The sequence below is a fragment of the Eriocheir sinensis genome, chromosome 50 (assembly GCF_024679095.1).
Source record: "Eriocheir sinensis breed Jianghai 21 chromosome 50, ASM2467909v1, whole genome shotgun sequence".
Classification (NCBI taxonomy): domain Eukaryota; kingdom Metazoa; phylum Arthropoda; class Malacostraca; order Decapoda; family Varunidae; genus Eriocheir; species Eriocheir sinensis.
This window is the reverse complement of record NC_066558.1, coordinates 6,718,461-6,741,779: the sequence shown is the minus strand read 5'-3', so window position 1 is coordinate 6,741,779 and position 23,319 is coordinate 6,718,461. Positions and strand designations below refer to the sequence as shown.

General features: G+C 42.5%; 2 protein-coding genes across 4 annotated transcripts in view; both read left to right on the top strand.

Annotated features, from left to right (window-relative positions):
- Positions 1 to 7,161, top strand: part of LOC126982351 (uncharacterized) — a 15,432-nt gene extending 8,271 nt beyond the window's left edge. Inside the window, exon 2 of the mRNA XM_050834365.1 lies at positions 3,865 to 7,161. Within this exon, the coding sequence (XP_050690322.1) occupies positions 3,865 to 6,660 (2,796 nt within the window). The 3' untranslated portion in view covers positions 6,661 to 7,161. The remainder of the gene's footprint in view (positions 1 to 3,864) is intronic.
- Positions 7,162 to 12,873: 5,712 nt separating this feature from the next.
- On the top strand, positions 12,874 to 17,758 carry LOC126982352 (zinc finger protein 239-like). 3 transcript variants are annotated; one of them, XM_050834367.1, is made up of 3 exons: positions 12,874 to 13,021; positions 13,116 to 13,213; positions 15,484 to 17,758. In XM_050834367.1, exon 3 carries the CDS (start codon positions 15,504 to 15,506, stop codon positions 16,494 to 16,496), a length of 993 nt encoding a protein of 330 aa, XP_050690324.1. In that variant the 5' UTR covers positions 12,874 to 13,021; positions 13,116 to 13,213; positions 15,484 to 15,503; the 3' UTR covers positions 16,497 to 17,758. The 3 variants fall into 3 exon arrangements, with proteins under 3 accessions (XP_050690324.1, XP_050690325.1, XP_050690323.1); XM_050834368.1 differs by lacking the exon at positions 13,116 to 13,213 and having other exon boundaries at positions 13,013 to 13,115; XM_050834366.1 differs by lacking the exon at positions 12,874 to 13,021 and having other exon boundaries at positions 13,107 to 13,225.
- The last annotated feature ends 5,561 nt before the right edge of the window (positions 17,759 to 23,319 follow it).

Below are 23,319 nucleotides of genomic sequence, written 5' to 3'. Positions count from 1 at the left end.
ACAAAAGAACTCAAAACAATAAAATAATCGTATAGTTTTATGAAAGAGAAATAACATTGATGAATAAACGGAATAAGTGTAAAAAAAAAGACCGCTAATCGCTGTTCCCATAAAGATGAAAGTAATGAGCGGGCGAAAGAAAGGTCAGTATTTATTATTTTACTCTTAGAATTTTTAATATTTACTCACCTGTGCTGTTACCTGTCCGCCCCCCCCCCCCCCCACCTCTCACCTGATTAGATTTACCTGTGTTCGGTCGAGAGTTTGAATTATTGAGGTTTATTTCGTTTATTGTTATCTAAGTTTTTTTTTTACTCTTAGACTTCTTAATATTTACTCACCTGTACTGTTACCTGTCCGCCCACCCCCCCACCTCTCACCTGATTAGATTTACCTGTGTTCGGTCGAGAGTTTGAATTATTGAGGTTTATTTCGTTTATTGTTATCTAAGTGTTTTTTTTACTCTTAGACTTCTTAATATTTACTCACCTGTACTGTTACCTGTCCGCCCCCCCTCTACCCCCACCTCTCACCTGATTAGATTTACCTGTGTTCGGTCGAGAGTTTGAATTATTGAGGTTTATTTCGTTTATTATTATCTAAGTTTTTTTTTACTCTTAGACTTCTTAATATTTAAACACCTGTACTGTTACCTGTCCGCCCCCTCTCACCTGTTTAGATTTACCTGTGTTCGGTCGAGAGTTTGAACTATTGAGGTTTATTTCGTTTATCATTATCTAAGTTTTTTTTTTTTTTACTCCTAGGCTTCTTAATAATTACTCACCTGTACTGTTACCTATCCGCCCCACCTCTCACCTGATTAGATTTACCTGTGTTCGGTCGAGAGTTTGAATTATTGAGGTTTATTTCGTTTATTTTTATCTAAGTTTTTTTTTTACTATTAGACTTCTTAATATTTACTCACCTGTACTGTTACCCGTCCCCCTCTCCCCCCCCCCCCTCTTACCTGATTAAATTTACCTGTGTTCAGTCGAGAGTTTGAATTATTGAGGTTTATTTCGTTTATTGTTATCTGTTTGTTTGTTTTCATTTCTAAACTTCTTAATATCTACTCACCTGTACTGTTACCTGTCCGCCCCCCCTCTCACCTGATTAGATTTACCTGTTGTCGGTCGAGAGTTTGAATTATTGAGGTTTGTTTCGTTTATTATTATCTGTTTGTTTGTTTTCATTACTAAACTTCTTAATATCTACTCACCTGTACTGTTACCTGTCCGCCCCCACCTCTCACCTGATTAGATTTACCTGTGTTCGGTCGAGAGTTTGAATTATTGATGTTTATTTCGTTTATTATTATTGTCTAAGTGTTTTTTTCCCCACTTCTGGACTTGTTAATATTTACTTTGTTTGATTTACATTTCAGTTTCATTCAAGACTTATTCCGTTTATTCATCAATGTTGTTTCTCTTTTATAAAACTATACGATTTTTGTTATTGTTTTGAGTTCTTTTTTTATTGTTTTTTTTATTGTATTTATCTTGAGTTGTCTTTATATCACAGGTCAGTAAGTTAATTAGTTAGCCACACACCTGCCCTTATATACCTACCTGTCTTTAATTACCCGCCTTTCTACTCTAATTACCCACCTATCTACTCTAGTTACCCACCTGTCTCCTTTTATTACCCACCTGTCTACTCTAATTACCCACCTGTCTACTCTAATTACCCACCTATCTACTCTAATTACCCACCTGTCTACTCTAATTACCCACCTGTCTACTCTAATTACCCACCTGTCTACTCTAATTACCCACCTGTCTACTCTAATTACCCACCTGTCTACTCTAATTACCCACCTACACTAATTACCCACCTGTCTACTCTAATTACCCACCTGTTCACTCTAATTACCCACATGTCTACTCTAATTACCCACCTGTTCACTCTAATTACCCACCTGTCTACTTTAATTACCCACCTATCCACTCTAATTACCCACCTGTCTACTCTAATTACCCACCTATCTACTCTAATTACCCACCTGTCTACTCTAATTACCCACCTATCTACTCTAATTACCCACCTGTCTACTCTAATTACCCACCTGTCTACTCTAATTACCCACCTGTCTACTCTAATTACCCACCTATCTACTCTAATTACCCACCTGTCTACTCTAATTACCCACCTGTCTACTCTAATTACCCACCTGTCTACTCTAATTACCCACCTGTCTACTCTTATTACCCACCTATCTACCATAATTACCCACCTGTCTACTCTAATTACCCACCTGTCTACTTTAATTACCCACCCATTCACTCTAATTACCACCCTATCTACTCTAATTACCCACCCATCTACTCTAATTACCCACCTGTCTACTCTAATTACCCACCTGTCTACTCTAATTACCCACCTATCTACTCTAATTACCCACCTGTCTACTCTAATTACCCACCCGTCTACTCTTATTACCCACCTATCTACTCTAATTATCCACCTGTCTACTCTAATTACCCACCTGTCTACTCTAATTACCCACCTGTCTACTCTTATTACCCACCTATCTACTCTAATTACCCACCTGTCTACTCTAATTACCCACCTGTCTACTCTAATTACCCACCTATCTACTCTTATTACCCACCTATCTACTCTTATTACCCACCTATCTACTCTAATTACCCACCTATCTACTCTAATTACCCACCTATCCACTCTAATTACCCACCTGTCTACTCTAATTACCCACCTGTCTACTCTAATTACCCACCTATCCACTCTAATTACCCACCTGTCTACTCTAATTACCCACCTGTCTACTCTAATTACCCACCTATCCACTCTAATTACCCACCTGTCTACTCTAATTACCCACCTATCCACTCTAATTACCCACCTGTCTACTCTAATTACCCACCTATCTACTCTAATTACCCACCTGTCTCCACTTATTACCCACCTATCTACTCTAGTTACCCACCTGTCTACCCTAATTACCCACCTATCTACTCTAATTACCCACCTATCTACTCTAATTACCCACCTATCTACTCTAATTACCCACCTGTCTACTCTAATTACCCTGTCCACCTAATTACCCACCTGTTCACTCTAATTACCCACCCATTCACTCTAATTACCCACCTGTTCACTCTAATTACCCACCTATCTACTCTAATTACCCACCTGTCTCCACTTATTACCCACCTATCTACTCTAGTTACCCACCTGTCTCCTGTTATTACCCACCTATCTACTCTAATTACCCACCTGTCTCCTGTTATTACCCACCTATCTACACTAATTACCCACCTGTCTCCTGTTATTACCCACCTATCTACTCTAATTACCCACCTGTCTCCACTTATTACCCACCTATCTACTCTAATTACCCACCTGTCTCCACTTATTACCCACCTACCTGTCTTTAATTACCCACCTGTCTCCTGTTATTACCCACCTTCCTTCACTAATTACCCACCTATCTTCTGCCTTATGTTCTTTCCTCTTATGTTCTTCTATGTAGTATATAAATCTCTAATTCTTATGTTCTGATCTTATGTTGTTATTATGTTCTTTTTCTGACACTTCAAAGGTAGACACTTAGGGAGGTATTTCTAAGACACTTTCGCTTCTCACATCAGCTATTTCTAAAGGTCAAAGAGGGGGTCAGTCGGGTTCTAATGAGTGTTTCTTTAGGTTCACGGTACAGAGGAAGGGTCAAACTACCACCAGGGTCATAAAACTACTCCTGGAAATGCCCACAGCTCCTACGAAAGCCTTGTCAAATATGTGTTCTTGGGCGGCGAAATGTCTTATAATACTAATCTAAATACCCTTAATTATCTTCCTGTCATATCACCCCCACTGACCCCTCCCCCTTGTGTGTCTCCCCAGGTGGTGGTGGTGGTGGCAGTCGGGGCGTGTCTGCTTCACAACCCCGAGGCCAGACCAGCGCAGACCCCAAATGACCCTCCGTATGCTCCCCCAAGACAAGGCTCCTCCCGAAGCTTAGTCAAACTCCAGACCCTTCCCCAGCACACCCAGGGGTCCCTCAACGCCGTGTGGGACCAGAAACTCCAGCGCTACAGAGGGGAGAGCGCGCAAAAGGACCAGGTATCATTCTTCGAGGCACCGGGGCAAGGGCGGTATTCCTTTGGCTACGGGGACAAGGCTGCATCGCATGTCCAAGCCGCCAACGGACAAGGACAGACCGTGGGGCGTTACTCCTACACGGACTCTGCCGGCAAGGACGTCCAGGTGCATTACGTGTCAGGCACGGACGGGTTCAGGGTGATTAGCAACAACTTACCTGAGGAGACGGACGAGGTGAAGAGGGCACGTGAGTCTTTCTTTAAGATCTTTGAGGCCCAGAAGAAGTTACTGGAGGAGACCCGATCCCAGAGAGCCCGCCAGAGGGAGTCAAGAGGAAGAGGAAGAGGAGGAGGAGAGAAGGCTACCCCGAAACAAGAGGCACCAGTTAGTCTAAGAGGAGGAAAGCAAGCAGACACCATTCAAGAGAAAGCAACAGCAGTTTCAAGAGGAAGAGGAGGAGAGAAAGCTACCCCGAAACAAGAGGCACCAGTTAGTCTAAGAGGAGGAAAGCAAGCAGACACCATTCAAGAGAAAGCAACAGCTGTTTCAAGAGGAAGAGGAGGAGGAGGAGAGAAAGCTACCCCGAAACAAGAGGCAACAGTTAGTCTAAGAGGAGGAAAGAAAGCAGCCACCAATCAAGAGGAAGCAACATCTGTTTCAAGAGGAAGAGGAGGATCAGCTGCCAGAAAGCAAGATGGAGGAGCGGAGAAACAAGAGGAAAAGGTCGCCGTTCAAGAGGAAGAGGAGAGAAGGCGTCCCGCTTGGTCCCCGAGCAGAATAAGAAGTGGGAAGGAAGAGGAGAAAGAGGAAGAGGAGGCGGGAGAGGGGGAGGAAGGGGAGGGAGAAGAAGGAGAGGAGGGGGAGGGAGAGGAAGGAGGTGAAGGAGAGGGAGAAGAAGAGGAAGGGGAGGAAGGAGGAGAAGGAGAAGAGGAAGGAGGTGAAGGGGAGGGAGAAGAAGAGGAAGGGGAGGAAGGAGGAGAAGGAGAAGAGGAAGAGGAAGGAGGTGAAGGGGAGGGAGAAGAAGAGGAAGGGGAGGAAGGAGGAGAAGGAGAAGAGGGAGAAGAGGAAGAGGAGGGAGGTGAGGGAGAAGGAGAGGAAGAGGAGGGAGAAGAAGGTGAAGGAGAGAAAGAAGAGGGAGAAGGAGAAGAGGAAGAAGGAGAGGAAGAGGAGGGAGAAGAAGGAGAAGGAGAGGAGGGTGAAGAAGGAGAGGAAGGTGAAGAAGGAGAAGAAGAGGAGGGAGAAGAGGGAGAGGGAGAAGAGGGTGAAGGAGAGGAAGAAGAGGGAGAAGAAGAAGAAGAAGGAGAAGAGGAGGGAGAAGAAGAGGAAGGAGAAGAAGAGGAGGGAGAGGAGGAGGAAGGAGAAGAGGGAGAGGAAGGTGAAGAGGGTGAAGAAGAGGAGGAAGAGGAAGAGGAAGAGGAAGAGGAGGAGGAAGAGGAAGAAGACGAAGAAGAGGAGGAGGACGACGAGGAAGACGAAGATGAGGGAGGAGAGGAAGAGTCAGAAGAGGAAGACAGTGAGGAAGAGGAAGAGTCCGAGGAAGATAGCTCCTCTTCCTCCTCTTCCTCTTCCAGCAGCGAAGAGGACAGTGACGAGGAGGAAGACTCAGAAGAAGAGGAAGAGGAAGACAGCGAGGAGGAAGATGAAGACGAAGAAGACGAGGAAGAGGACGAAGAGGAGGAGGAGGAAGAGGAAGAAGAAGAAGAAGAAGAAGAAGAAGAGGAGGAGGAGGAGGAGGAGGAAGGCGAAGAGGGAGAAGAGGGCGAGGAAGGAGAGGAAGAAGAGGAAGAAAAGGAAGAGGAAGAGGAGGAAGAGGAAGAGGAGGAAGACGATGATGAAGGAGGAGAAGAAGAATCAGAAGAAGAGGAAGACAGCGAGGAAGAGGAGGATTCTGAGGAGGACAGTTCTTCTTCCTCTTCCTCTTCCTCTAGCAGTGAAGAGGACTCCGACGAAGAGGAGGAAGATAGCGAGAAGGAGGGCGACGATGATGAAGATGAAGAAGACGAAGAAGAGGAGGGAGAGGAAGACGAAGAAGGGGAGGAAGAGGAGGAGGAAGGCGAAGAAGAAGAGGAGGACGAAGATGAGGAGGAGGAAGAAGACTCAGAAGAGGAAGATTCAGAGGACGAGGAAGACAGCTCCAGCTCCTCCTCTTCCTCCTCCTCCTCCTCGGAAGAAGACTCAGATGAAGATGATGAAGAGGACTCAGAGGATGAAGACGAAGACGAAGAAGGGGAAGAAGAGGAGGAGGAGGAGGAGGAGGAGGAGGAGAAAGGAGAAACAGTAGCGGAGAGAGCAGGGAACTGGGGGTATAACTGGCTAAGAGGAGGAGTGAGAAGGCGAACAGGAGGAGGAGGAGGAGGAGGAGGAGGAGGGGGAGGAGGAGGAGGAAGACCGGAAGGAAGAGCAGGAGGCACAGGTCAGACAAACACACAACAGGTAACACAAGCCAATCAACAGGTGACTCAACAGGTAAACACACAGAACTCAATACCAGCAACACGAAGCTACGACACTTTGAACGAATCGCAACTCTTGGCAAAATTCAACAGGGACTTCGGTAAACGTCTGTACAAATCGACCATCCACTACCCAGGTAACTGAAAACGTACTTAGAGGCAGGTAGGAAACGTTGGTGAGGTTGATGAACGTTGGCGAGGTTAGGGAAAGACGTTTGGGGGTTGAGGAACGTCTGGAAAGGTAAAGGAAAGGTTTGAAGGTAGAAAAAGAAAGGGCTTAGTACGTAAGGTAGAAAAAAACGTCTGTGAAGTAGAAAGAAAAATAAAATAAAATAAAGAGAAATGTTTGGTTGGATGGTGACAGCGTTGGTGGAGTTGAAAAACGTTAGTGTGAAGCCAGAAAACGTTTGTGAGAGGGAACATTTGTGAGGTACTGCAACGTTTGTGAGGTGGAAGAAAACGTTAGTAAAGCTTAAGAAACGTTTGTGAGTTGAGGAACAAACCTTATATAGTCAGACGAAAGAATATAAAAAAAAACGTCTAAGGTTAATTAAATTAATAATAATATATATTTACACGAATCAAACTTCCTTCTGTATATATTTAAACTTGCTCTTGTATATACATAAAGAAATTTCTATATATATAAATAAATAAGGAGAGAGAAAGATAGAAAGAGAAATGTAAATGCCTTGTGTGTGTGTGTGTGTGTGTGTGTGTGTGTGTGTGTTCAGGAGGTCAAAAAAGTATATATATTTTCTTAGTTATTGATAATTATATAATCTTAAAAAATTCAGCCGTTTCCAAAACTGATAAAGAAAGAAAGAATGAAAGAAAGATATAAATAAATACATAAGTCTATAAAGCTTTTGTTAAATTCTCCTTCAAACTAATAAACCCGTTTCCAAAATGAATAAATAAATAAATAAATGATATGTAAAAGTTTAGGCAAGTCTCCCTTGAAATTTTACTGTCCCGTTTTCTACCAACCACTATAACTATTCCATTTTTTACCGGCCTATAACGCAACGAAAGGCCAAGGTTAACGTAAGAATAGCCGCCTTTACGCTTTGATACGAACGCTAAAAACACATACTTGATCTTTCAACGTCATTTGTTTCGTTTTTTCATCCATTTATTGTTATATTGGCATTTTTGGTACTTTTTTTCCACTTTTTGCTTAAGTCTGCCTTAAAATGTGGGTGATTATCTCGCTTTTTATGGGGAATTAGATTGTTTTAATGAGTGTGATAGCTCTCTCTCTCTCTCTCTCTCTCTCTCTCTCTCTCTCTCCTTTGTTTTATTTTCTCTATTGTAACTTTCTGCCTCTCTTCTTTTCACTTTCCCTTCTCTTCTTTATTTTCCTCTGTTTTTCTGCGTTTCCCCCTCCTTCTCCTTTTTTCTCCTCCTCCTAGACCACCCTTTGCTCATTTTCCCTTCCCTTTTCTCCTCCTACTCCTTCTCCTTTTTTCTCCTCCTCCTAGACCACCCTTTGCTCATTTTCCCTTCCCTTTTCTCCTCTTCATCTTTCTTCCCTTCTGTTCCTCTTTTTTTTTCCAATTCTATCTTTCTCCTTCCCCTTTTCTCCTCCTCCTTCTTCTCTTTACCCGTTTCCTCCTCTTCATATATCTTTCTTCCCTTCTCCTGTTCCTCTTTTTTTTCCTATTTCTATCTTTCTCCCTCCCCCTTCTCTTTACTCTTTTCCTCCTGCTCCTCTTTTTCCTCTTAAAAACAAGCGTTACCTCTTTTAAACAAACCAAAACAATAACAAGAATCATACACGATTATTTTTTCCTCATTTTTTAGTTAACTTTACGACCAATACATTTTTTTTTATATATATATCAGTTTTACCTTACGACCGTCACTCCGACATACGACAGTAACAACCCCGACTTACGACAATAAGAACTCCGAATTACGACAATGACAACTCCGACTTACGACTAAAAACATTAAGAAAAAATAAATAAAAATCCCTTCTCACGATATATATTACTAGATTTTTTTTTTTTTTTTACGCCAAGAAATCACTCCCTCGTAAGATAGGATTAGTTTGAAGCGTGTACAAGATAATTACCTTTCTTAGTTTTGCATGTTTTTTGAGTTGATTGTTTACGTAGCTGAGTTAATTATTACAGGTAGGAAACACACCTTATTAGGATGCTAATTAGATGAAACACACCTGTCTCCACACACCGGTTTGTCCTATTGATGTTAATTAGAATGTGTACACCTGTTTACCGTACCTGTAGAGCCGAATGTTACCTCCTCTCTCTCTCTCTCATTATACGAATAAAGAATAATATAATAAACGATGATTTATTGTTTTCTTTTGTCCTTTGATAATGAAATAACAATGTAGAGAAAAAAAAAAGGAATTAGGGACAGGAGAGTATGATGGTGGTAGTATAGTAGTAGTAGTAGTAGTAGTAGTAGTAGTAGTAGTAGTATATAGTAGCAGTAGCAGTAGTAGTAGTACCAGTAGTAGTAGTAGTATAGTAGTAATTAACGTAGTAGTAGTAGTAGTAGTAGTAGTAGTAGTAGTAGTAGTAGTAGTAGTAGTATATAGTAGCAGTAGCAGTAGTAGTAGTACCAGTAGTAGTAGTAGTAGTGGTGGTGGTGGTGGTGGTGTTGGTGGAGGTAGTTGTGGTGTTTGTGGTTGTGGTTGTGTAGGTGGTGGTATTGGTGGTGGTGGTGGTGGTGGTGGTGGTGTGTGGTGGTGGTGGCAGTAGTGGTGGTGGTAGTGGTGGTATGGTGGTAATTAACGTGGTGGTGGTGTATGGTGGTAGTAGTAGTATATAGTAGTAGTAGCAGTAGTAGTAGTACCAGTAGTAGTAGTAGAATAGTATTAACGTAGTAGTAGTAGTAGTAGTAGTAGTAGTAGTAGTAGTAGTAGTAGTTGTAGTAGTAGTAGTAGTAGTAGTGGAAGTAGTAGTAGTAGTAGTAGTAGTAGTGATGAAGAGAAAGAACACAAAGAAGAAAAAGAAGAAGAGGAAGAAGGCCCAGGCATTGATTATATAATACCGTGAAGGCATGACGCAAGATTTAGGTAAGTAGGCCACACGATGCACTAGAGAAAACGGGACACACGAAAGAAAAGAAAATAACAGCATAAAAAGAAAAGAATAGCATAATAATAGTAGTAGAGCTAGAGAGAGAGAAAGAAAGAAAGAAAAATTCCACCTAACCTATTTTCTTGCAATACTGAATTCAATCATTATGGAAGCAAAAAAAAGAAATGAAGGAACAAAAATATCTAAAGGGGAAAGATTTACACCCAAAAAATAAATCAGAAGAATAATAACAACAATAAACAACAACAAAAATAATACAGAAAATAACAAAGTAGTGTCAGGAAGGTGTTTTTTTTTTCATTATTGTTTTCTTTTTTTACGCCCTTGAACTTTCTCCTCAGCTGTAAAAAAAAAAAAAATGTTAAATGATGACACTCGAGGCAATGGTAGAGATGGTACGGGTAACGAACATTAGTTGGGATGAAAGTTGGAAAGTTTCGTTTAGTCGGCGCAACATTGGTAAGGATGACGTAGCCTACTAATGGTGAATATGGAATGGAGGTAATGGGTTCCGGAGCGGTATATTCTAAGACGCTTAATTCCCCCATGACATCAACAACTTCTAAAGCACGTAAAGTAGATCAAATGCGTACTAATATAAGTGCTCTTTTGTAGGTTAATATGGCACAAGAGAATGATTAAACTACCACCAGGGTCATAATACAAGCTCTGCAAATGCCCAGTGCTCTCTTACGAAAGCCTTGTCAGATATGTGGTTTTGGGTGACAATTAAAATGTGGGTTTTTTTTTTTTTTTAGGTTCACGGTACAGAAGAAAGGGTCAAACTATACCACCAGGGTCATAAAACAACCCAAGGAAATGCCCAAAACTCCTACGAAAGCCTTGTTTGATATATGTCTTTGGGTGACGATTATAATGAGTGGGTTTTTTTTAGGTTCACGGTACAGAAGAAAGGGTCAAACTACCACCAGGGTCATAAAACAACCCAAGAAAATGCCCAAAACTCCTACGAAAGCCTTGTCATCCAGATATAGGTACGTGTCTTTGGGTGACGATTGTAATGAGTGCTTTTTAGGTTCATGGTACAGAAGAAGGGTTAAACTACCACCAGGGTCATAAAACAACCCAAGAAAATGCCCAAAACTCCTACGAAAGCCTTAATTGTCATGCAGATATATGTGTCTTTGGGTGACGATTGTAATGAGTGCTTTTTAGGTTCACGGTACAGAAAAACGGTTAAACTACCACCAGGGTCATAAAACAACTCAAGAAAATGCCCAAAACTCCTACGAAAGCCTTAATTGTCATGCAGATATACGTGTCTTTGTGTGACGATTGTAATGAGTGCTTTTTAGGTTCACGGTACAGAAGAAGGGTTAAACTACCACCAGGGTCATAAAACAGCCTCTGCAACTCCTACGAAAGTCTTGTCAAATATGTGTCAGCATATATTAAGGTTAGCAATTAAATGGATGAAGAGAGCTGCTTAAAATACATAACAATGGTAAAAACAGTAAACAAAAGGAAGTAAAAAGTAATGGTGAACAGACAGGTAGTATCTAGGTATATGGTTTATAATGGCTTGCCTCCTCCATCAACACGCCAATATAGATAAATGGGTGTATGGAGAGAGCTGTGTAAAATACGAAACAATGGTAAAAATAACTGAAGAGAAACGTGGGTGATATAGATAATGGCGAATATATACAGTTAATGGAGTAGTTAATGGGCGACTTAATTATTCCTCCTCCATCAAGTGAACAAGCTAAAATGGATGAATGGGTGTAGAGAGCTGTGTAAAATACGAAACAATGGTAAAAACAGCTGGAGAGAAACATATAAGCAGTATTGGAGGTACGCATATCGTGATTCTCCATATTTACCCTCCATTAATTAAGTGAACACGCTAATATGGATGAATGGGTGTAGAGAGCTGGGTAAAATACGTCATAATGGTAAAGACAGCTAACGAGAAACATGGGTGATAGATAATGGCAAATATATATGCAGTTAATGACCGGAGTAATTAATGGGCGACTGACCTCCTCCATTAGGCGTCTCTCGTACCAGTTCCCGACACGTACGCCCGAGTGGTAGGCATTCCGCGCCATGACCAGCCGCAGGAGGTCACCACGGGTCACAAGTCATCCACGTACGGAACTCACCACTGGCCCACTGAAATTTGTGTTTGTTTGTTTCGTTACCAACAGCAACAGCGACCGCGGGGGTAAAGTTGACCTGAATGACTGACTTATTTATTTTATTATGGCTTAGTACGTATTTTAACTTGTTGCTGATTTTCATTCGGGTGTGTATTTACGGAGGAAACGAGAGACGGAAAAAAAGGTGACGGAAAAGGAGGGAGAACGGGCCAGAAAATAAGGGAGAGAGAGAAAAAAAAAGAGGGATGTAATATGGAAATGAGGGGAAGAAAAGGAGAAAATAAAAGGGGAAAGGAGAGGAAAAAGGAAGAAAGGGAAAGGAAGGGAATGAAAGGAAGTGAAGGAGAGGATTGAGAGGCAAGAGGAAGAGGAGAGTTCGAAGGGAGGAAAAGGAAGGAAGTGAAAGGAAAAGAGGGAAGGGAAGGAAAAGAGAGAGAGAAGGAAAGAAGGAAGGAGAGGGAAGGAAAAAAAGATGAGGGAAAAGGAGGGAGGACGGGCCAGAAAATTAGAGGAAAAAAGAGACGGAGAGCAAAAGAAGGAAATGAAGTGGAGATGAAGAAAAGGTGTTAGCATGGCAATAAAATTCACCTCGTCGAGGTCTGGAGGACCAACAAACCACACCACACCGAACTGCCAGTCTGCCACCACCACAAGGGAACGAACCTTCAACGAGGACGACACTAACCAAATCTCCTTGACAATAACACACACACACCGCCGCCGCCGCCAAGATGGCCCTCGCCGAGGTGACCATCACGCCGCTCACCTGCCACTCTCCACGGCCACACGCCTCATCTCCCGCACCTGCCGCGCCCCATGGGACGACACGCTCGTCAACGCCCTCCGCACCACCTCCATGGGGCAGTACCGCACCATCTCCCCCCCACAGCCGTGGGTGAGGAAACCGTCCCGCGCCCCAGACGTGGCCCTGACGCGCCTCCGCCTGGGCCACACAGCACTCGCCTTCACCGCCTGGCCTGGCCCCCGACCCTCACTGCCCCTGGTGCAGGACCGTCGAGGACACCATTGACCACCTGCTGCAGCCCTGCCCACGCCACCACTCCCAGCGAGTGCTGCTCCGACACCAACTCCGCGCCCTGGACGTGCCCACCCTTGACCTGCCCACGCTGCTGGCGGCGGCAGGCGTCCACCCCTCACGGCAGAACTGATATCCGCTTCACCGGCGCCTTCCTTAGGAAGACCGGGCAGCTGACGCGCCTGTGAAGCCTTCACAGGACGACACCAGCTCATGTGAACGACTAGATCGCCGCGGCCCAAAACAACAACACTCTCCGCCGCCGCCAAGGTTGGGGCCGCCTTCCTCAGCAAGACAGGCGCCCACCACGCCGGTGTGTTGAGGAAGAGAGAACGAGGACAATAACACAGCCGCTGCCGCCAAGGTTGGGGCCGCCTTCCTCAGCAAGACAGGCGCCCACCACGCCAGTGTGTTGAGGAAGAGAGAACGAGGACAACAGCAACACACTCCGCCGCCGCCAAGGTTGGGGCCGCGGTAAAAAAGTAGCAGGAGTAGGCATATTATTATCAAGACACAAATTATGTTTTCATGGGCAAAATATGACGGTTAATCTTAAGGATCACCAGTAATTTAGCACGTGAAAGAATTATTATTATAATACATTTTCATATACGTTTTACCTTGAGGAGGGGCCAGGGGGGCAAGCCTCGTTGGTAAAATTCTAGTGTTTGCCCATACTCCCCCCTCCCCCACATACAAGCCTGGGGACCTGGTGGGAATGCGGGGTTTCGGGTGGGGGACACGAAATCCGTCGCATTCGCGTATTTTTTAGTGGGGGGGGGGATAAAAACTCCCTAAATTTAGGGAATTTTTCCTCCCACCACCACTAAAATAAGTGTTTGCGACGAATTTAGTGTTTCCCATACGAAAACCTCGCACTCAGTGGATCCCCAAGCTTGTTTTGGGAGAGAAGCGTAGTGAACCCACCAAACGATGCTCACCTCACCATCTGGCGTGGCACCGGCGGCCATCTGTGCTCACATAAACCGCCTCCACCACACTCATGCCCTCTCACTAGTAGGTTGTCACCTCATCACAAGGTTTCTGTCCTCCAAGTAGAGTCCGTGGCACCAAACACAGTGTATCTTCATTGTTTATCACTGACACAAGTAAATCCACCGGCTAGCCAGGATCCATCCAACACCGCACCTTTAACAATACTGCGGCTTGTGCAGGAAGTGCAGGCTCTCGAACCTCTTGCCCAAGCTGTTCAAACACGTGAATCCTTACTGACCGGATTTTGAATCTGCTTCACGGGCTCTTATTCCCAGTATACAAGGTGATTGTGGATATTGACTCCGCGCCTCCAGAATACGTTAATACGCCTCCATATATCATAGTAAAAAAATTATAAAAAAAAAAAAGGACTTAAAAGTAAAGAAGCCGAATTAATCCCCTTCCCCCAACGATCTTGGGGGACCTGCGTGAACTCGGGGTATTTGGGTGGGGGAGCACCCCCCTGCTAACCAAGGGGGGGCTGTGCCCCCCCCTGGACCCCCCCCCTCTTAAAGGTGCATGTTCTAAAAAAAAAATAACCACGCGTGGTGGACCTGGTCTCACATGTGTGGGCTAATGGCTAACTAAGCGTACCATCGCTAACCAAGCGTACCATCGGTAATAGTATTAGGTAAAAGTGCGTGTTCAAAAAAAATAATAACCACGCGTGGTGGACCTGGTCTCGCATGCGTGGGCTAATGGCTAACTAAGCGTACCATCACTAACCTAGCGTACCATCGGAAATAGTATTAGGTAAAGGTGCGTGTTCAAAAAAAAAAAAATAATAATAAATAACCACGCGTGGTGGACCTGGTCTCATAAAGCGTATCATTACTAACCAGATTGTTGGCAACGCTGCTCATATTGCAATGGCGTCGCCATGTAAACACATCGTCCGTATGTATAATATGCCCTTAAGGAAAATATGGAGGCGTAATATCGTATTTTCGAGGTGCGGAGTGATTTTCAATAATTACCTTGCGTGGTTTCCGTACGTTGTAAAAAAAACACGGAATGTATGAAATTTCCCTACATCTAAGTAATTGTAAGGAATTTCCCTACATCTGTAGGTATTTTCAACCCTCATAACTCAAAAACTATGCATTTGCGACACATTTCATGTTTACCACTGCATTCCCCGAAGTCTCAATGGCCCCCTAGCCAATTTTGGTTGCGAGGGGTGAGTATGGGCAAACACTAGAATAATACGGCCTCGTTAATTATAAAGTTGGATGGTAAGCGATGGTAGTGAAAAGGCATATACATACATTTGTTTTGGTGGTGGCGGCGGCCATTGGGAGGTGAGCAGTGTTGCCAACGATCCAACGCTTGGTTAGTGATTAGCCCACGCATGTGAGACCAGGTCCACCACACGTGGTTCTTATTTTTTTTTTTAAACACATACATTTACCTAATAATATACCCGGCCCTCAGCACGGCAGCCGTTGGGCTGCGTGTTCTAAAAAGAAAATAACAACCACGCATGGTGGACCTGGTCTCACATGCATGGGCTAATTGCTAACCAAGCATACCATCGCTAACCAGATCGTTGGCAACACTGCTCACCTCCCAATGGCCGCCGCCGCCGTCACCAAAACAAATGCATGTATATGCCTTTTCACTCGACCCCCCCACCCTTTGAACATATGTTCAAGACCATTTCCAATGCTCAATAGATTAATTTGCATACACTGAAGTATAAACAATATAGAATATATGTCCCTTGTGCTTCACAGACCACGCCTACTTCTCCTACATGTTAGTCGGGCCGCCTTCCTCAGCCAGACAGGCCGCCCACCACGCCAGTGTGTGGAGGAAAAGAGAACGAGGACAACAACACAGCCGCTGCAAAGGTTGGGCTGCTTCACCTGCGGGGCTGGACAGCAGCATGGGTGGCCAGGACAAGCAGGAGCAGGCTGTTGCAGGGGACAGGAGGGTCAACAGTCATCAGATGCAGCAACTTGCTGCTGGCAACTCCAGCAACAAAAAAGAGAGAAAGTTTGTGTGTCTGGAGTGTGAAAAAGGATTCAATACAAGGTCTGGCCTCAGATATCACACCCTTACACACTATGAATGTAAGGAATGTGGGAAAAAATTCAGTCAAAAAGGTACCCTTAATACACATACCCTTACACACACTGGTGTAAAGGACTATGAATGTAAGGAATGTGGGAAAAAATTCAGTCAAAAGGGTACCCTTGATAAGCACACCCTTACACACACTGGTGTAAAGAACTATGAATGTAAGAAATGTGGGAAAATTTTAAGCCAAAAGAGTGCCCTTAATAGACACACCCTTACACACACTGGTGTAAAAAACTATGAATGTGAGGAATGTGGGAAAAAGTTCAGCCGGAAGAGTAACCTTGATAGACACACTCTTACACACACTGGTGTGAAGAACTACGAATGTAAGGAATGTGGGAAAAAATTTAGCCTGAAGAGTACCCTTGATGGACACACCCTTTCACACACTGGTGTAAAGAACTATGAGTGTAAGGAATGTGGGAAAAAATTCAGCCTGAAGAGTCACCTTAATACACACACCCTCACACACACTGGTGTAAGAAGTCATGAGTGTGAAGAGTGTGGGAAGAGATTCAGTGTCAAATCAGAACTCAATCGACACATCTTCAGGCACTATGGCCTTAGAGAGTTCAAGTGTGATATTTGTGGAAGGCTCTTTAAGACAAAGCCCGACATTGCCAGACACATGAAAACTCACTTCAAAAGTGTTTATCTACAGTAGTTATGTTATTGTGTGTGACAGTGTTATGCTCTGAAGGTTTTCAAACGCCAAATTTGTCTGTTTGTCTTCATGAATCAGAATTTATTTCTTGCTAAGGTTTACAAATTATTTTCCTTATAGTAAAATATTAAATGAATTTCTGTGTGTAAGTGTCTTTGAGTGTGTGTGTGTATTGACCTATTTATAGTATACAGACAGTGAACCCTACACTATGGACGGGAAACTTGCCCCCGCCCTGTCATTAAGCCACGAATTTTGGAAAATCAACTGCTTTGGTGCAAATCGCCATAACTCCCTTATTTCTGGGGCTACAGAAATGTTTTTGGTATCAGTCGACGGCAAAGTGAAAGGGCTATATTTTTTAATAAGCGATCGGGCTCAAAAAACGACTTGAAAGGGTAAAAAATCAAATAAATTCGCAATAAATAACTGGTAAAATACTATTTTTGAGTTCCCAACCTTGAAACCCACTAATTTTTTGAGAATTTCAAAAAACTTATTTAACAAATAATTTAGCCCTACCAATGTGCTTTCCAATATGATGCAAAACATTTCCCTACTCCCAGTAGTTTCGTTGCTAGAGCTTGAAATGTAAACCCTTTTGAGAGCGATTTTGACGAATTCCAGACACTTTGCCGTTTTTGTCTAGTGTGGAATTGCTATTGCCTCTAGAAGGCTATAATTTGGCATGTAGCACCTATTGGCAATGTAGTTTGACCAGCTTGAAGGATTTTTTGATAGATCAATTCCAAGTTTGTCGTCGAGCCGTCACAAAATAGCCTGTTTTTCAGCCCTTTTGCCACGATTTGGACACGTCCTAGTTTTTTGCTTATAACTTTTTTAGTTAGTGCTTTCCATTTTTTTTTTTTTTTTTCTGATTATTAATCTGTATTGATAGAGCTTTAATTTGCCACCATGCACACCTTCCTAGCTTCAGTAGTTTTTGCTCGAGCTTGACCAGAAGTCGCAACGAAAATTCGCCAAATCTGACTCATTTCACGCGCCGTGACGAAAAACCTTCCTGACGACACAAAAATTAATATATCTGCATACAAATTCACATATGAACACTTCAATATGTTGACCATCTTGTATTAAAATCATTTTAAGATATCTATATAAAAAGCTACTATTTTTATATAATCATTTCACTATACAAATCAACCAATATTAAATGCCTTATTATACATGTTATTTTATATTTTATTTAGTATTCAACCCTATTTCTTCCCATTTATGAATAATACATATAATTTGCTTTCTTTTGATACCAAAAAAAAAATATATATATATATATATATATAATATATATATATATATATATATATATATATATATATATATATATATATATATATATATATATATATATATATATATATATATATATCAGCTCTCCTCCTCATACTGATAGTCTTTTACCTCTTAAATTCCGCCGCAATGTTGCCTCTCTTTCTATCTTCTATTGATATTTCCACGCTGACTGCTCTTCTGAACTTGCGAACTGCATGCCTCCCCTCCCCGCCCCGCTGCACTGACTTTCTACTCATGTTCATCCCTATACTGTCCAAACCCCTTATGCAAGAGTTAACCAGCATCTTCACTCTTTCATCTCTCACGCTGGTAAACTCTGGAACAATCTTCCTTCATCTGTATTTCCTCCTGCCTACGACTTGAACTCTTTCAATAGGAGGGTATCAGGACACCTCCTCCCGTATTTGATCTTGTTTTCGCCACCTCTTTTGTTTCTTTTTAGGAGCAGCGAGTAGCGGCTTTTTTTATTGTTTTCTTTTTGTGTGCCCTTGAGCTGCCTTCTTTGTTGTAAAAATATATATATATATATATATATATATATATATATATATATATATATATATATATATATATATATATATATATATATATATATATATGCCCTCCCCCCTGTTCCCCAATTAATCATCAAAATGTATAATTGCTTTTTTCATCACCTTGTGAGCGGTTCCTTTGGCCCTCCAAGGATATTTAGTGTAAGTTTAAGTCGTTTGTTCATCACCTTGTGAGCGGTTCCTAGGCCTTCCACGGTTAGTCAATGGAAGTCGTTATTTTTGTAATTTATTATAGTAAACCCTTAATTATATTATTGTCTTCAATTATCGTTTATTCAGTTTTAAAGGTATGGTAGATTGGCCAGACGGTACACAGGAAAAATAGCCTCATGTCCTCCCACATAACTAGCTCCCGCGTTACCCAAGAATATCTAGTTTCTCACCCGACGTGATTGAGTGTAGTTTATTTCAAAAGTCAAGTTTATTTCCATTCTTTTCTTCCCATCAAGCTCTTGATCGATCGACAGATCTTTGGGGTGGTGGCAGCATACCAAGTAACACTCAGTCACGCGTGAGTTGAGTTTAATCAGCCCAATTTTCAGTGTTCATTTCACCCAATTCTAAATGCTGTCAAAAAGAAAAATGAGCCCCCGTGCAACCCCCACGGCATTACAATTATTCCTTTGACAAAGTTTTGGGCAAAGTTGGGGAAGTTTGGGTAAAAATGTATGCTAAGGGAAGGAAGTGGGTGATTAACTCAATCCTGTTTGCTGATGACAAAGTGCTTATTGCAGAAAATGAAAGTAACTTACAAAATTTGGTCAGTGTTTTTGATAGTGTCTGTAATAGGAGAAAATTGAAAGTAAGTGTCAACAAAAGTAGTGATGGTTTGTGAGCGGAGTAGAAGTGAGGTTGTAGATTTTGTATGCCTATGTAGAGTGGGAATTGAATGTGAAAAAGAATGCAAAATAATTTTGAATGGTGAAGAAATGGAAGTCAATGAGCTTAACCCGGTAGCAGCGGGGATCACGTTTCTTAATGGTCCCCCCAAGCGAGAAAAATTAGAAAAAATCACCCCTCACACAAACCATTTCATAATATATAACAAAGCATGTGTGATCAGATTATGTATCATCTATTTTGGGGGTTTAAATCATAGCACAAATTTGGCCCATCACTGCTACACGGTAAAGCCACAAATTTGCCCCGTCGCTGCTACCAGGTTAAGTACCTTGGATCAGTTATGTGTAAGCATGGTGGTACGGAGGGAGAGACAAGAGAAAGGGCATTGCAAGGAAGAAGGGTGGTAGGGTCATTGGGACGAACCATGAATGGCAGAAGTGTGAGCATGGAGGTAAAGAGGGATTTGAGAAATACAATAATAGTACCAACCCTCACATATGCAAGTGAAACGTGGGCCTGGAATGAAAGTCAGGTCTAGAGTGCAGGCAGTGGAAATGAGTTATATGAGGAGTGCTTGTGGTGTGAGTAGAATGGATGGAATGAGTAATGAAAGTGTGTATGAGCATTTTGGAATGTGTCACTGGGGTGAAGGGAAGAAGTGTGGAGTGGTGGAAGAAGTGAAGCGACAGACTTTAAAGTGGTTTGGCCACATGGAGCAAATGGAGGAGAGTGAGATGACCAGAAGGGTGGATGTGAGTGAGATAGAGGGAGGGAATGTTAGAGGACGACCTCCAGTGAAATGGAGAGATAGGGTGCAGGAGTATGTTAGGGAGAGGGGTGAAAGATCCTTGAGAAACTTTGAGCAGGCAAGGAGGGAGTGTCTGGATAGAGAAAGTTGGAAACTCTTCTGTTGTGGCCGTCCCCTGGTGGGAGCTCCTAGGAGCAAGCGTCGATGAAATGATGATGATGATGATGCCTTTGACATTGTTCAGCAGATTTGAGTGACCTAGCTATTTCAGAGACAGAATATTAATTTCTGGGTAAACTAACATGCTCTTTTATGTGAAATAGTAGTTGTTATCACCAGGAAACAGCTATGAAAGTAGTAAAGTTGATTTGGTGAGTCATATGTAGGGTGATAGTTTACTCCTTTTCAACAATAGGTTACTATCCTCAGTGGCAACAGGTTACAACATTGGCAGAGATAGGTTACCATCCACTAGGTCAAAGTGTGTTGCCTTCAGCTTCGATCCTCTATTTTTATGATCTTACTAGAAGTGTGCTTCCTGGTTGTTAGGGTTATGCAACACAAGGTTAAATTATTATGAGGTTTATTCACATTATGTTGGTATATAATGGTAGCGAGCTTATGGAAGTTAAGTAACAATATTATTTACAATTCATCATTCTGTTGGTAATGGTAGCGAGCTTACTGAAGTTAATTAACAATGCTATTGACAACTCATTCTTCTTTTGGTATTGGTAGCAAGCTTTTACTGAGTTACTTTACAATACTAATTACAACTAATCATTCCAATCACCAGTAGGGCATACCCATCACAGAACTTTTTTTTTATAACATATATATATATAGATATATATATATATATATATATAGATATATATATATATATATATATATATATATATATAGCTAACAAAACTACCCTAGTCAAGTTTCTATGATGCATAATTATACAATAAAATGTATCCCTTCAACCACTGATATGTGTTCACAAAGATGATCATGGGAGCAAGGTGTTTGTGTGGGGTTAAGATACCAAGGGGGTGATCATAAGCCCACACAAAAGGGGATGCTCACATACGTATTCTATATAATGACACACAACAAGTGAGGTACCAGCTCAGTCAGTATGCTAGGGAACCTGTGGGGTGAGGTTGAGGAGGTGTGTCAGTTCAACTCTTATAAGTAACCTTAACATTATATCAAGATAACACACTAACAAGCTTGGTCCCTAGGAGCTGGGTTCAACATACCTGTGGGATGAGGTTGAGGAGGTGTGTGAGGGAGACTCACTCACACCGTCGACTTCTCACCTCCCCCCACTGCCCGCAGGCTAGCCAGAAGCTTGTGAACGCATTTATCGGTGGTTTAGTTAACATACAAGTGGCCTGTTCTGCTAACTCAGGAGTTCAGAGACAGCTGTTTCTCTCTCCCACGTGACTTAGGTGAAAAATTCCTCCTTTTATAATATCGACCACTTGTAACCCGCCAGGCCCACAGCTCGCAACACTACACAAGTCCTTGGGTTGATGAAAGAATTCTCTTCACTCGAGCACTTACTTTCTCTGTACCTTTTAACTCTTAACTTTTGTAAAAACTAACCTTGCAAAATTTTAACTAGTTATTATAAACTGTAAACCTATTTACTTAATACATTAAAATCTAACCTGACTTGACATACCTGAATCTAACCTAACTATACCTGACCCGTGCTCTGCTGCTGAAATGTGATGAACAGAAAAGTCCTTTCATATCCCTCTTCCCAGACATTATTTTAAGAAGTAATCCTCACAAACAAATGATTTACCATGGAAAACAATACAATAGTGTGTTGTATGTGCTCAAAGTACTTTGTATAGCACAAAGATGTCCTTTGCAGTGTGATGAGTGTACTACTGAAATAATACCCTAATGTCAACCACCAGAGTAAGTTGGGTGTAATTCTGGGGTGGTAGCTGTACGTATACTGTTAAGCGCCTCTGCAGTGAGTGGTTAGTGTCCCTAAATAAGAATCTGCAGGCCTGGGTTCAAATCCTGTCCCAGGCAGTCGTTGTGCAGCTCATCCTGCTGTTCCTCCTTCCTTTCAGGCTGGTTAATTATTCCATACGTACATACATATACACACGTACCTGTCCAGCCAACAGTGAATATATGCCCAGTTACTTCCCTCCAGAGCCAGACAAAGGTAAATAGCCAAGGAGTTTAAAAACAAAGCCTTCAAATTTGGGACACATGAGCTTCTGAACTGCTCAAGAATTATAAAAATAGGTAAAACTACACACATACAGACCCACAGCTCGCACCACTCTACACAAGTCCTTTGAGTATTGACTGCCTTTTTTTTCTAAGCAGTTGCATTCTCTGTACCTTGAAACTCCATGGTCATGGGAGATATGAATGCACATGTGGGTGTGCTTGGGGAGAGAATGAACCGGAATGGGGAAATGCTGGATGAGTTTGTGGATGAAATGAATCTGGAAAACTTGAATGTGACGATGGCTGAGGGACGTGTGACGTGGAGTGCGAGGGATCAGGAGTCTGCTTTTGATTATGTGTTGTGAATGGGAGAATGCGTGAGTGTGTGTCTCGTATGTGGATAGATGAGGATGGAATGATTGATGTGGTGTCTGATCACAATATGCTGGTGGTGGAATGTGACCTGTATGCTAGGAATGAAGGTGAAGTGAAGAGGGAAAGAAAGAAATGGAGGTTGAGGGATGTTAGATGGGAAGATTTCCAGGTAGACCCGAGGGAATTAGACTGGATAAATGGAAGTGTGCATGACGTGGATGGAGCCAATAGTGAGTTTGTAGGAAATGTAAGGAGAGCCGCAACTCGACGGATTGGGTATGTGAGTACGAATGGAAGGAAGAGAAAGTACAAGCCGTGGTGGAATGGGGAGATCAGGGATGCTAGGAAGGAGCGAAAGAGGCGGAATAAGGTTTGTAGGAGACTGAGGAAAGAGAGACATGAAAACATTGAGGCAGAGAATGAATATCAGAATACATGGTCAGAGTATGTAAGGCAACAGAGGGTCACTAAACGGATGATTAGGGAGGCCAAGGTCAGGTGTGAGAGGAGTGTGATTGAGGCTCTGAAAGAAAAAGGCCTAGAAGGTGGGCGTGAATGGTATAAATTCTTGAGGGGTGAGAGTGTGACTGACAGTGAAACCGTGGAATGCCTGAAAGTAAATGGTGAGGGTATCAGGGACACAGATAGAATGAAAGAGTGTATAAAAGGTTTCTGGGAAGAGATTGGAGGGTTGGGTGAAGTTTTTGAGGTGAGAGAGGGATGTGTAACGCTTGAGAGGAGGGATGCGGATGAGCTGAATGAGAGAATTAGCAGAGAGGAAGTCGAGGTATGTTTG

Excerpts from the sequence above, each read along its gene's own strand:
- LOC126982352 (XM_050834367.1), top strand. The coding sequence starts at position 15,504 with ATGTTAGTCGGGCCGCCTTCCTCAGCCAGACAGGCCGCCCACCACGCC.